The 13,044-nt window shown below is 40.9% G+C and overlaps 1 protein-coding gene across 3 annotated transcripts in view; it reads right to left on the bottom strand.

Moving 5' to 3' along the window:
- Positions 1–13,044, bottom strand: part of MTHFD1L (methylenetetrahydrofolate dehydrogenase (NADP+ dependent) 1 like) — a 229,645-nt gene that overhangs the window by 57,678 nt on the left and 158,923 nt on the right. For all 3 annotated transcript variants that reach the window (XM_067542406.1, XM_067542408.1, XM_067542407.1), the window contains one exon: positions 12,556–12,708. In XM_067542406.1, the coding sequence (XP_067398507.1) occupies positions 12,556–12,708 (153 nt within the window). The remainder of the gene's footprint in view (positions 1–12,555; positions 12,709–13,044) is intronic.

The following is a 13,044-nucleotide window of genomic DNA, read 5'->3' as shown; positions in this document are numbered from 1 at the left end:
ACCCTTAAAAATAATACATTACGAGAGTTATAATGTTTAAGCCTATTTATATGACCAAAGTCAGTGCATAGGAAAAGTGTAATGAAAGTGAATATACAGAACAGAAAAGGCAAGTACTTAAAAATTATATAGGACAGCAGTTCTTGGCATTTTTGGTGAGAGAATCACAAACGTCTCCAAAATCATTCTGCAACTCACCGTATCCCACAATCCTTTGCATTACAGACAGATGTTTTTGGACATTTTGTGGACTGGGGGAAACTAGTGCTGCTAGATGTGGGGGGTAGCTGTAAAGTGATGGCTGACACTTCTAGTGTACGAGGCTGCTGTTGGGGTGCTTTTCCCTCCCCTCTTTTGGTACTCAGCTCCACAGCAGTGACAGCACAGCTTTATATGACTATGAAGTCAGGTCTGAAGCCACTTGAAGCACCCTGAGCTGAAGCTGAGCCCACTTTTTGCAGCAGGAAGAGGAGCTGCTCTAGGTTTGGGTAACGGGTGGTGGGGTGGAATCAGGGCAGTGGAGGCTTTAACCACAGCAGGATCAGGGACTTAGTGGTATCTTCCCAGGGCTCCTGGTGGGGCCACTCAGAAAGATTTTCCTGCTCTCTGTCAGTGGGTTACAGTCCACCAGGGACTGCCCTGTCACATCCCATTACTAGGTCAAGCTTCACTGGCTGAGCAGCACCGACTGACGTAGTTCATGTACACTGCAAAGCTTTGTTACAGAGGAAGATAAAAACGGAGCTGAAAATTAAACCCCAGTTGTTGGAAATCATGTTTAAATTGCTGTCACCGTGTGTGGTAGCTTCGCCACCCAGAGTGGTTGCGACTGAGCGGAAACTCATGGCTCCCTTTGTTCTGAGTATCTACAGCTTCAGGGCCATCTTCCGCTCCTCAGGCTATAGGACTGAAATTAAATGGGGTTTCAAAATACCCCCTTCTTCAAAATACCTTCTCAATTTAACACACAGAAGTTTCTGAGAGAGAACCTGTCAGCTCAGACTGTACAGTCCTGAGATGCCTCCTAACCCACCCCACCAACAACTATTTTGCTAAGGCGGAAATATTTACTTTAATGAATCTCCTCTCCACATGTGCTTATGGTTTCAGAAGCCACATCTTGATCACTTGGTGGGGAGGGAGACAATTAACCTTTCCACAGGGGAACATTCTGCCACCCCCTCACAGTCTGACCTTTCCACCCTAGCTAACCAGTCCCTCAGGCTAATGGATTTCTCAGCTAGTAATTTGAGGATTTAGAGCTATTCACATGGTCGAGAGTCAGTAGCAGAGTTTAGAGCAGACTTGAAGAGTTCAGTGAAAACCCTTTAGTTCTCTGATTTAGATAAAAATAAAATGTACATAGTTTTGTGTAACTTAACTTGAGACAGATCCTTCTGTTGACTTGTGGGATATCCAGGACAAAATCCTAATCCTCAAACTGAATAGCTAGACATAGACAGTCATTCCTTGGTTTCTATAAACCATTTATCAGATGGTTGTTAGTCATATGATTTATAGAGACAAATATCGGATATTTATATTATCTGGATATCCTTGTGGGATCCAGAAATTCAAAGAGTGGAGTTTGTGTCAAATGATTCAAGTTCTTCCTATCTATATATTACTACAGAAAATATTTAATGTATATATGTCCAAGTTCAGAAATCTAATGTTATTTCAAGTTTATAAATGATTTAAAGGCCGCTAGCAGGAATCTAGCTGGAGGCTGCTAGTCTGTGACTGAACTGTTTTATTGAATCCGGATAAATAAGGTGAAAGACATTTTGAACTTAATAATGTTCCCAGCAACTTGCTTTCCTTCATTAAATTGTGTAATATATGATGAATAATGCACTAATTGACAATAAAGAAGACTGAATATTTGTGCCTATTGGTCAAGGGATTATCCTTGTTAAAACAGGAAATGGACTCTGATTTCCTGTTGTAAAACTATTTTGTGCTTAATCTTTGAAAGAAGATGGGAGGTTAAAAACAGGTTATGCTGTACATCGTAAACACAGAGGTTTTGAGGGAAAGGAATGTGCATTTGACAGATTACTCAACTTTAATTGAAAATTGAAGTATATTATCTCATTAAGTGTGCAAAACATATAGACACATCAGAAACTGAGTGTCTGTAATTTTCATGCTACTCTGGTTTTATAATTATAAAACTTTATATTTGCACTTCATCTTTGGATCTTATTATTTTACAAAGAAGGCAAAAATGTTGTCCCCATTTTACAAATGGGGAAACAAACACAGAGTTTTAGTAAGATCTTTTACAAGTCAGTATCAGAACCAGGTATAAAACTCCAGTCTTCTGACCTATGAAGTAATCCTTTAATCACTAGATAGACTACCTACATGAGTCTTTTAGTTGTAAGAATTTGAAGTATCAAACTTGGGAATCCTCTCCATTGAAGTGCCTTATCTTACATTCCGTGAGGATAAGATGGAATTTAGAACACTAGAAAAATTTGCCCTCTCAAAAGTCTTCCACAGATCATAAATATTGTCCCCTCCACCATTTACTTCATCTTTACTCAAGATCATAGGACAAATTCTGGCATGCTGTATCCTGGTTATTTGGTATGCACTAAAGATTAGCTTTAAAAGGAGCAAACATTTAAGGATATCAGCTTCATACCTAAATTTCAAACCTAGTTGAAGGAAGAAAAGTTCCACAAAGATAGATCAGAAACTGCATCAGAGGCATATAAATCCAGAAGAATGATGGTATATTCCAGCAGATTAACTTCACCAAGCACTCAAAAATTGACCCACAGGCATCTGCAGACACATTTGAGGTACTCAGTGCCTTAACATGTCATACAGAATAGAATGTCCTTTTCTGTCTTATCTCCAATTTGTCCTTCCTGTCTACTCTTGCTGGTGATACCTTCCCAAGAACAAGGATCAGTGGACATCACCCCTCAAAGGCAAACCTCTTAAAAAATTAAAAGAAATAAGAGATTACATTCAAATGCTTGAGTGCCAACTACTTACTGCCCAGGGTGAGAAAGAAACTTTCACAATAGGAAGATTTTTCCATAAATTATGACCACTGGGTTTCTGACATCTTGCACCGAAGCCTCTGATATGGGGCCATCATCAGAGGCCGCATAGTGAGTGCCACACACTGCTGGTAAACTGCTTAAAACCCCAACTTCCCATTGCAATTCACTACATTGCAGAGTTTTCCCCTTCAAGTTATTTAAGTTGCAAATAAAGCTGAAGCCAAAATCTATTGTTTGTTTCTGTCCCGAATGGCAACTGCCACGTACAACTGTCTGTGGTGTATTGACAGGGAGGAGGTGATCCTGCCCCCGGGCCCGGGGGGGAGCCAGCTGGGTCCTCGGAGGAGGAGCTGCCCCCGCTCTTGTAGACATCTAGGAGCTGCCAGGCTTTGACATCCCTGGCAGCTGCGCCGACCCCAGCTCAGGCCTGCTGGCGACCGAGGGCTCACGCTGCAGGGGAACCAAGCGTCCTCCTGGCCCCTATGCCCCCACACTGGGCACAACTATACCAGGGAGCATGGGGACCCTGGCCACACAGGGGCCAAGAGGCAGCCAAATCAATGGCAGGGGTCCGGGACAGAGCTCCATTTCCCCACTGCCGGGCGGCCTGGGGGCATCTGCCCCGTCACTCCCGCTCCCTGCTGTCCCCACATCAGGAGAGGAGGGGAGAGTGGGAAACGGGCCCACAGATCCCCTCCCGCGGGGAACCGCTGCCGCTGCTGCAAATGCAAGCATTGGGCACCAGAGACCCACGGTACACCACTGACAGCTGTGTTATTTTCTTTTTGCAAGTCTTAAGATATCTGAAAACAAGCTACTGTACATTATCTAAAGTGTCCCTCCCGCCATACAGCATCCTAATCTCTTTTCTCCTTTTATAACTGCTGAAAATACAACCTTCTCTCCAGCACTAAGGCTATTATCAGTGCTGCATCAGTGATAGGTAAGTAGAATGGACAGAAAAAGCGGTCATGCTGGTGGGCCTCATTAGAGCGAGATTGTTACACAATATGGTTAAAGTAAAACTGACTCCGTGGCCAAGATTTTGGAGCATGAACCTTAGCTGTCCCCATACTGTACTAAAATCATGGTCACAACAATGTTATGATGAGGTCTTCGACTGTAGTTGTATTTGTAGTGTAGTAATCGTATTTGACCCGGCCAAATGACCTAGAACTTAGGTTGTCTGCAATACAGTTTTACCCACATTTTAGCACAGTTCACCTTACCTGAGAACTCTGGGTACACAGGAGCAAAGTGAAAATGACTATCAGTGAAATCAGACTAGTTTCATTGTACAATCTGAGCAAAGCGCAAAAAATCCAAAAAAGCCTCCAGCATAAATGGGGAAAAATCAACTAGATATTTAAAATTCTTTCAGTTTTAATAATGGTGACTTAGATTAATTAACACAGTTGCCTATAACTATATAATTTATATATAATACAAAAACTAACTTCATAGTATGTTTAATGGATTCATGGTATGTCTACACTAGAAATGTAAGTCAACCTATATTAGGTTGACTTACAGCTGGTGCACGTCCACACTACCCTCCTTGGGTCAGTGGTGTGCATCTTCACCAGGAGTGCTTCCATCGACCGATGAGGGGCAGTGTGGGGAGCTGAGAGCCACCCTGCCAGGAGCTCAGTTGCTTCCCAGGCTCCGGCAGGCTGCCCCCACTCCCCATTGAGAGAGGGGGGAGGGTGTGAGGGGAAGTCACCTGGAACTTCTCGCTTCCCCATTCCCTGCTGGCCAGGAATTGGGGTCCAGCTGCCCAGGCCAGGCGTCTCTCACCAGCTCCCAGCTGGGAACGGGCTCCATTCTCACCCTGGCTCCCAGCCAGAAGCGGGGTCCAGCTGCCCATCTCTTCAGGGGAGTGGGGGACAGTTTGGTTCTAGCTTCCTGGCTCCTGCTGTGCAAATGACAAGAAGCCAACAGCCACTGTAAGTAACCATACCAAACCATATCGACATAAGCCTCACACCTCTCGTGGAGGTGGAGTTGATATGCTGGTGCAGTAAGGCACTTACATCGGCAGGAGGAAGGCTGTAGTGTAGACACTGACTTTATTAGGTCAACTTAAGCGGCTGTCGATCTAATTGGGTAGTGTAGACCAGCACTAAGTTAAGAGTTCTAGTTATTGGGTAAGATGAAATAAAAGATCCTTTCCTGTCTGTAAATATGCACCTATTTTTAAAAAAAATCAATTTAAATGCTTTTTTTTAAAGTGACAACTAGTTGTAGGACACAATTTATTAAATTATTATAAGGCTAAGAACCTGAATATCATGTTTTAACTTCATGTTAGAGCTGCTAATGGACAATTCTTGAAAAAAGAGACCTATGAAACCTGACAGAGTGCGCTTGGGATTTTTTATTTCAAGGTTCCCTGTGAATGTTTTGATGTGTGTTTAAATACTGTCATATTACAATAATTCTCTTTAATGGGGGTCATGCCTGTGGAACATACATAGCTAGGAGTACTCTTGCTTTGTATATGCAGAACTAACCCTTTAGTACAAGCAGTTTCAGTGTGACAGCTCCTGGGCACAGATGTTACACAAAGAAAATCCAGCTTTTTGCTCCGAAAGGTTAAATAATCCACCAAGTCAAAGGCTTTTTGTTTTTTGCTGTGCTAAGGTTTATGAAAAGCAGTGAACCAGCTGACTATTCAATTTTCAGAAGTGATACACTGGGCTATGCAAATGCTATTTCTCAACTATACATTTCTTAGCTATTTCAGGTTAAAATGCACTTTGCTAAATTCACAGATGTTGGACCTTGATCAATCTATAAGCAACTCAGAATGGTGCAGAGCATATTCAGTAAGTTGTAACTTGTTTTACTGGTGCTGTACAGCTGGGTTTCGGCTTGAATTTAGAATAAAGTTCCAAATTTGTCAGCATAAGGTGGTGGGTTAGCAGTAATTCTAGCATTAGTATCTTTTAAACAGAGCTGTCAACCGAAACTAAATATGTACTATTTAAGGAGAATGAAAATACCTTGAAAATTTTTCAAGAAATATGTGTGCCGGGTGACTTATGCCCTCCCTGTTTTCTAGGAAGAGATATTTTCTATGTTACTATCTCAATGATTTAAATAAGCATTTGTGCAACAATGACATAACCAGATATAAATGTGTGTGAGAGAGATACAATTATCTTGTACCTTTGCTCTTCTCTTCCAATGGCTCAGGCAAACAGCAGATACTATTAGACTTCATGGAGAAATCTAAGTTGCCCATCATATTAAATATATTGCCCTCTATCTTTGCTAGCAGCTTTTTCTCACACCAACTACACCTTTTGTTTTTTCCATCTATTTCATATGATCCTTCAAAGAATTCCCTAATAATCAGCAGTGCCTTTTCCACTTCACTGAAACTACTCTGATCAATTGGTCTAACGACCTCTTCATGGCTAAATTTCAGGGCCTGTACTCCATCCTCATTGTTCTTTCTCTCTCTGTTGCCTATAAAACTGTTGGATACAACTAAACTGTGTATGTGTCAGTCCCAGGATATTAGAGAGACAAGGTGGATGAGGTAATATCTTTTATTGGACCAACAGTAGTTGGTAAAAGATAAGATAAAATAAGAGGTAAAAGATATTACCTCGCCCACCTTGTCTCCATGACATTGTTGGTCATAATTCTTGTCAAACTTAACATAATTTACACTGAACTTATTTCTCCTTCCAAACCATCCCCTCTTCAATTCTCTATCATTGTTGACAATACCCCTATCCTCTCACCAGTCAGGCTCATAACCTGGTGTTCATCCTCGACTCTTACCTTGCCTCACACATTTAGGATGAGTCCAAATGCTGCCATTTCTTACCCTCTAACATACCTAGAATCTGACCTTTTCTTTCTCTCCACTCAGCTAAAACTTTCATTCAGGTCCTATCATCTCTTGCCTTCTCCTCACCTTAAATGTGTATCAACCCTCCCCCCTTGAATCAATTCACAAAATGCAGCTGCTGAGACAGCTGTTCTGAACATATAAAAGTGCCTCTTTCCATCCTTATTTTCCATTATATCAAATTTCAAGCTTCTTGTCCTCACCTTTAAGGCTCTTCACCACTATCTATACTAATCTGCTCATTTTTTTATCACATTAACCCCACCTCCATCATTTCTCCTGTGTTTTCAGCCTTCTCTTACACAAAGCTACATGCTGTCCCTTATACATGGAATATCCTCCCTGAATTAGTTCCCTCTCCACCTTCAAATCCCTTCTCAAGACCTATTTCTACTACGATGCCTATAGGGAAGCAGCCAAACCAATGAGGCTAGGTTATGTAGTGGTTGGAGCTCATTTTATTAAAACTTTCCCATTTAAAACCACCAAGTTATGCAATAACTAAGCTACATAACTGGGTGATTCTGTTCTCTTCCTCAACCCTCACTTCTATTTATTTCTTACAACTTATTTCAAACTAGACTGCAAGGTCCATGAACAGGGATCATTTCTGCACCTGTGTTTCTACAGCGCAGAGCACAACGTGCCATCTTCATGTCAACACAATGCAGACAGCAGCACAATACTTGCAGGACAAGATGCACAACTGACAGATCAAGTGGTGCACTCTTTAGCTGATTAAACTTGAGTCTAGCTGAGTACTGTTTCTTTGTGAGCATGCTAAAGATGGTACTTAATAGCTCTTCTTAACCTAGACAGTTTGCAAGCTAGTTATAAATCTCATCATCATACACATTTTAAAAGGACAACCCCTCCATACCACAGGACAGCTGGCCCTTTAGGGGAACTGGGCCAACCCTGCTTGTGACTAATCAGCTGCCTCCCAGCTGAGTCTGTAAGAAGGGGATGATCTTCAACTGATCAGTGGTTCCTTGGCTTCAGCTGGGAGGCAGCTGATTAGTCACAGGTGGGGCTGGGGCCACTCTTGAGGCCAGACACACTGACACCCCTCACAAAACACATTTATGTTATTAGCCACGATAATAAGGTGACAATAAATTGTAAATGCATCAGTGGTGTGTAAAATTCCTCTCCTCACAAAGTATTCATACATGGTTTAGTTCATTAAGAGGCCTCCTCTTACACCACCACCCAGGGAATTCTTTTAGCATGGTAGATTGCTGGCCAGGGTAGTCCTGGAGCCAGGCTGCCTCCAAGTGGGCCACACTGGGAAATTAACTAGGCTTTATAATTCTTACAGCTAGTGTCAAATCAGGCCAGGAGATGGGTTGTCCCAAGAATCACTGCTAGCAGAGTGAGAACTTATCACTTCACAGCTCATCATAGAGGGTCTGGAGATGTTTTCTGTGTGAAGGGGGAGGAATAATATTCTGTGACAGGCTGACCTTTCCTCTGGATAAGTCAGTATGCAGCATCTGTGACATTCCGGGGTTTTGCATGGTTCAGAAGGCTGTGCATATTCTCAGCTGGATCTGGCCCTATATATAGCAGTAACCTGTATTTAAAAATCTTTATTTAAAATGTGACTTGGGGTGGAAATGTTTACATTTCACAGCTATGTTATCAGAGATGAATCACTGCAAAAGTTGGAGTTGTGCTATAAGTCCCCTCAGAATTAATGGCAAAGTCAAACAAGTTTGCTTTCTCATCTCTAAAAGAAGGGGCACATTTTTTGCATGGTTGAAAATACTGTTTTGTTAACTGAACCAGACTGCAATAAAAGACGCTTGCATACTTGTGCAGTGTATGGAACAGAACCACAACAAAAAAGTGGCTTAACTGAAACATGAGAAATTACATAACTGCAGTGGCTTTCTGAGGGTGAGTAGAATCACATACACACTACCAAATCAAATAATTCTCCACCCAAGCATTACTAGTCAGTGACCTCACTTGTTTCCTAAACATACTCCAACAGCCTTCCTGCCTCCACTCTGTAACGCCAAGCAATGTCGTCAACAGTCCACCTGTGACAGTGATGTAGCCCCAGGGTCAGGGCTACAGGGAACTGTGCAAAAGCCATGCCAGTGTTAATTACATACACCTCTTGTTTAACTGCTGATTTCCTCTGATAAGGCTCAGTTCATTTTTCCTGGAAAGACTTCCATGCTGAAAGGGAAACAGAGCCAACCATAACACAAAACTAACACTGCTTATAGAACGTGAAGACAGCATACTGTGTTCATGTTATACAAGAAGCTATACGTCCCATTTCAATGCTAGCTTAAATATGAATTGCATTAATTTACACATTCTAGTGACACAAGGTTAAATCACGTTTATTATTGCAAATAATTATTGTTGAAAGAGGATTTATTACCTTTTTTCTTGCAAATACTCTTTCAGGTTAAGTTTTTTCTTATAGTAGAGAGATTTGAGCCATGATAATTAAAGGAGAGTTATACTAAGCTGTTTGCTATACTAAAGCAATTAACAAATACCACTGAACCGTTCTTCTATGTTGAAGTGAAGGGTATGTCCAGGTGAAAACCATATTTTGAGACTTCAGATTGATGCCTGACACTTAATTAGTATTAGAATTAACATTGCTGTTTCAATGAATGTGCTGTGTTATATCAGGTACTGTGGAATTAAAAGACTCCTGGACACTTTAAGGTCCTTTGCAGATTAGATTTTAGGATCCTTGTCCCTTCACTAACTGAACCAACAAACAACAAAATAATTATTTTTAAAATACTGTGTTTCTTGTTCATAACCTAATCCAACCTGATTTTAAGATGGGATGTTTACCCAAGTGCTACCTAGTTTAAGGATTTCTGTAGTGTCCATCACTATAGTATCTGATCTCTGGTTACTTTGATGATCAAGGTAAAAACCTCCAGCATTCATCCCCCTTTTAATTATTATTTTTTTGGTTAACCAAATGTTTTCAGGTGGCTTCATCAGATATTTAGACTAGAGTGGCTCTTGAATATTCTCTCTTGCACAGGTCAACAACATCTGCAACTCCCACAGTTAAGTGAAAGAGGCAAATTTGCTGACAACATAGCACTTTCAGAGCATGGAACATCCAGGTGGGGGTGAAACAGAAACATGTACTAAACTAACACTACACTTTATTTCATGACAATCATAATCTTTACTTCTGTAATGTGAATGCCGTTTACGCGTGATCCTATTGGAAATCTGATTCCAGAGCTCCAAATTGAAACTAAAAATAGGAACTTCATAACAGGATCTGTATCTTTAAATATTCATTTAATTACATTTAGCTTGTACATGACTTCAAAAGTTTTAGGGAGCTTATTTTTATAGGTTTATTTTACTTTTTATATAAAGTAGAAATGAATAAACTAAGAGCCACAGAAATAATCTTATTTGGACTCCTTAGTGATCAGTGGATTATAATCTTTAAAGAGAGGTTGTTATGAGTACCTTATAAAACATGTAAACAATATTAAAAAAACTGTTTTCATATAGACTACACTTTCAACTAATCAACCAAACAACAACAAAAAAAGAGGAAATTGTGAAATAGGACTCTTTCAAATAATCATGTGATCATTCTGCTTGCATATGATATCCAGGGTCTGTTTAGATTGTAAACTCTTTGGATGCTTACTCTACGTTTGTACAATAGGCATCTCCAGGCTCCACTAGTATACAAATATGACTTAAAGTACATACAGATATACTGTAGATTGCACATTAAATTGTCCATTCAGTCCTTGATATGGAAAAGAACTGCATGTAAAGCAGTCTCTCTCATTGAAGATAGTGTGCCTAGCTCATGTGTGCCTTTCAAAGTCTGTCCAATTGGAAATTAGAGAAGTAAAACCTGCTCCATAACCACCTAAATTTTGGTTCCAGGCTTGAAACTGGCACAATTGCCCAGGTGGTCAAATACTATAAAAGCCACACTTGAGCCCTTATTCTGGCCACTGCTGACCTTGGACAATCCTCCCCATGCACATTACTCCAGTCAGGCTAACAGTAATCTTGCATAGGACCTGGATTTATGCTAAGTCATGGCTAGCATGCCCTAAAATAACGCATATCAGGCCTCACAACTAAGCCCAACCCCAGCACCTCCTTCTCTGGCAATCTAAAGAATAGCATCTCCATGGGTTTGAAGAAGCGCCAGGCAGTATCTGACTTTCAGTTCCTCACCCTGCCATATGTATGTGCAGTCCAAGCTGGAATTTGACAGTGAAAAGAGAACTTTTAATTATTTTATTCTACTCTCAGTAATCAGAGTTTAGTCTTATTCACTGAAGTATCAGCGATTATGAGCTTATCATTTACTAACCGTGCACAGAAGGTGCACAACCATATGAATGACGGCACTCTTAGAAAACCCTAGCAGCCATTGTGCAGCACTTGTGGTGAATGCACTTATCCTGGTCATCTACATAGAAAGCATACCCCAAGGCCAATGAGTCCTAGTGACACAGTTTCCTGAACTCCAGGAACTCTCCTTCTCAGGAACAACTTCCTTCCTTGCTTCCACCACTTGATTGTTTCAGAGGGAATTTAAAACAATAAGTTAGATGCTCTCAGCCATTCCCCGTGTGCTGCCATGTAAGGAAATCCAGCTGTGCTCTGGGAAGATGAGATAACACCAGGAAAGTGTTTTCCTCCGGAAATGCAGTAGCACGTGTGTCCCTTCTCTAGCACCATTCCATGAATCAGCTACATGACTAGTAATTGCTCATGCCATGAGATATCAGAAACTGTTCAACTGCTGTTCACAAACAAGATTTGTGTGGCTGGCAGTATTCATTAGCCAAGGGCAGCAGCTTCTACCAGTCACAACAGTACACCAGATGAAAACATGGAACATACTTATTATTAGACTTGTACTCTAAACCATTGCTTTTAAGGAATGGATAGGAAGAAAATGTTTCCATAATGAACACCTTTACAAAGTTATTCCTAAAAATGCAATGAGTATGTATCAGTACTTTCTACTTTTACATTCCCAAAAGAGAGAGCAGACTGCTGTCTTTTCTGTAGATAGAACTGAGTTATGCTGGGAAAGTGGTGTGAGTCTATGGAGAGAAGGTGGTAGAATGATCCTGATCCACTCCCAATGTAAGCGCATTTTTGATAATCTATAATGTTGTTTATCCAAACATAGTAGAATACCTGATACTGGCAGATACTTAAAATACACATGCAAAGCCTTCAGTCCACCCATCTAAATCCAGCAGGCTGTGGATACAAACTGGGATTTTCAGGAAACCAAGGAAGTCAACCTCGTAAATCTCATTTTCTGTGTAATCTGGGTGCCTAACTCCCTTAGGCTCACTTGAAAATGTCAGGCAAAACCAACAGCACAAGAGCTACTTTTTCATATGCAATGTAAAACTCCAGGTGAAGCACTTATATATGGAATTACACTGACCCGTCTTGTCCTACTGGCCTGAAGCCAAAAGGCACAGGAGAATGAAGTGATTTTTAAAACATGAACTCTCTGTGATTGCCTATATGAGAAATGAAAACTCACCTAGCTACATATTTGTCTGTTGCGCTGAGTAGCAAAAGGGGAATGTGCTTTCATGACAAGTTGAAGTTATGAAGAGAGAGAAAAGATACATTTCAAGTCTAATATTTGTCACTCACCGTTCCTACTAATGGGTAGATGAACCCAGCTCCAATGCTGGCCCGCACATCACTAATAGGCAGGATGAAGCCAGTTGGAACACCTTTCCTCTCAGACTGGTGGGAGAGGGACAGGTGAGTTTTTGCCATACAAATTGGCAGATTTCCAAAACCCTGGCAAAGAAGGAAGAAATATTATTTGCAAGGCCATTCACAGATTAATAGTTTCCAAGGCAAAAAGGGACCACTGTGATCATCTAGCCTGTCCTCCTGTCTAACACAGGCCAGAGAACTTCCCCAGAATAATTCCTGTTTGAACTAGAGCATATCTTTGAAAAAAAAAAATCTAATTTTGATTTTAAAAATTGCAAATGAGGTCCCTAGCCTACAATGACAACACTTGTTTGTTACCAATATCTTCTTCCAACTTGAATATCCCAATAGGATTAAAGAATTTTAGAAAATTTCTTTAGTGCTAAACCTTGGCAAATTTGGAGAACATTCCAGTCT

Source organism: Emydura macquarii, unplaced genomic scaffold (genome assembly GCF_026122565.2).
Source record: "Emydura macquarii macquarii isolate MOO-44397 ecotype Brisbane River unplaced genomic scaffold, CSIRO-AGI_Emac_v2 contig_705, whole genome shotgun sequence".
NCBI classification, from domain to species: domain Eukaryota; kingdom Metazoa; phylum Chordata; order Testudines; family Chelidae; genus Emydura; species Emydura macquarii.
Note: the sequence above shows the minus strand (reverse complement) of the source record. Positions and strands in the feature narration are given on the sequence as shown.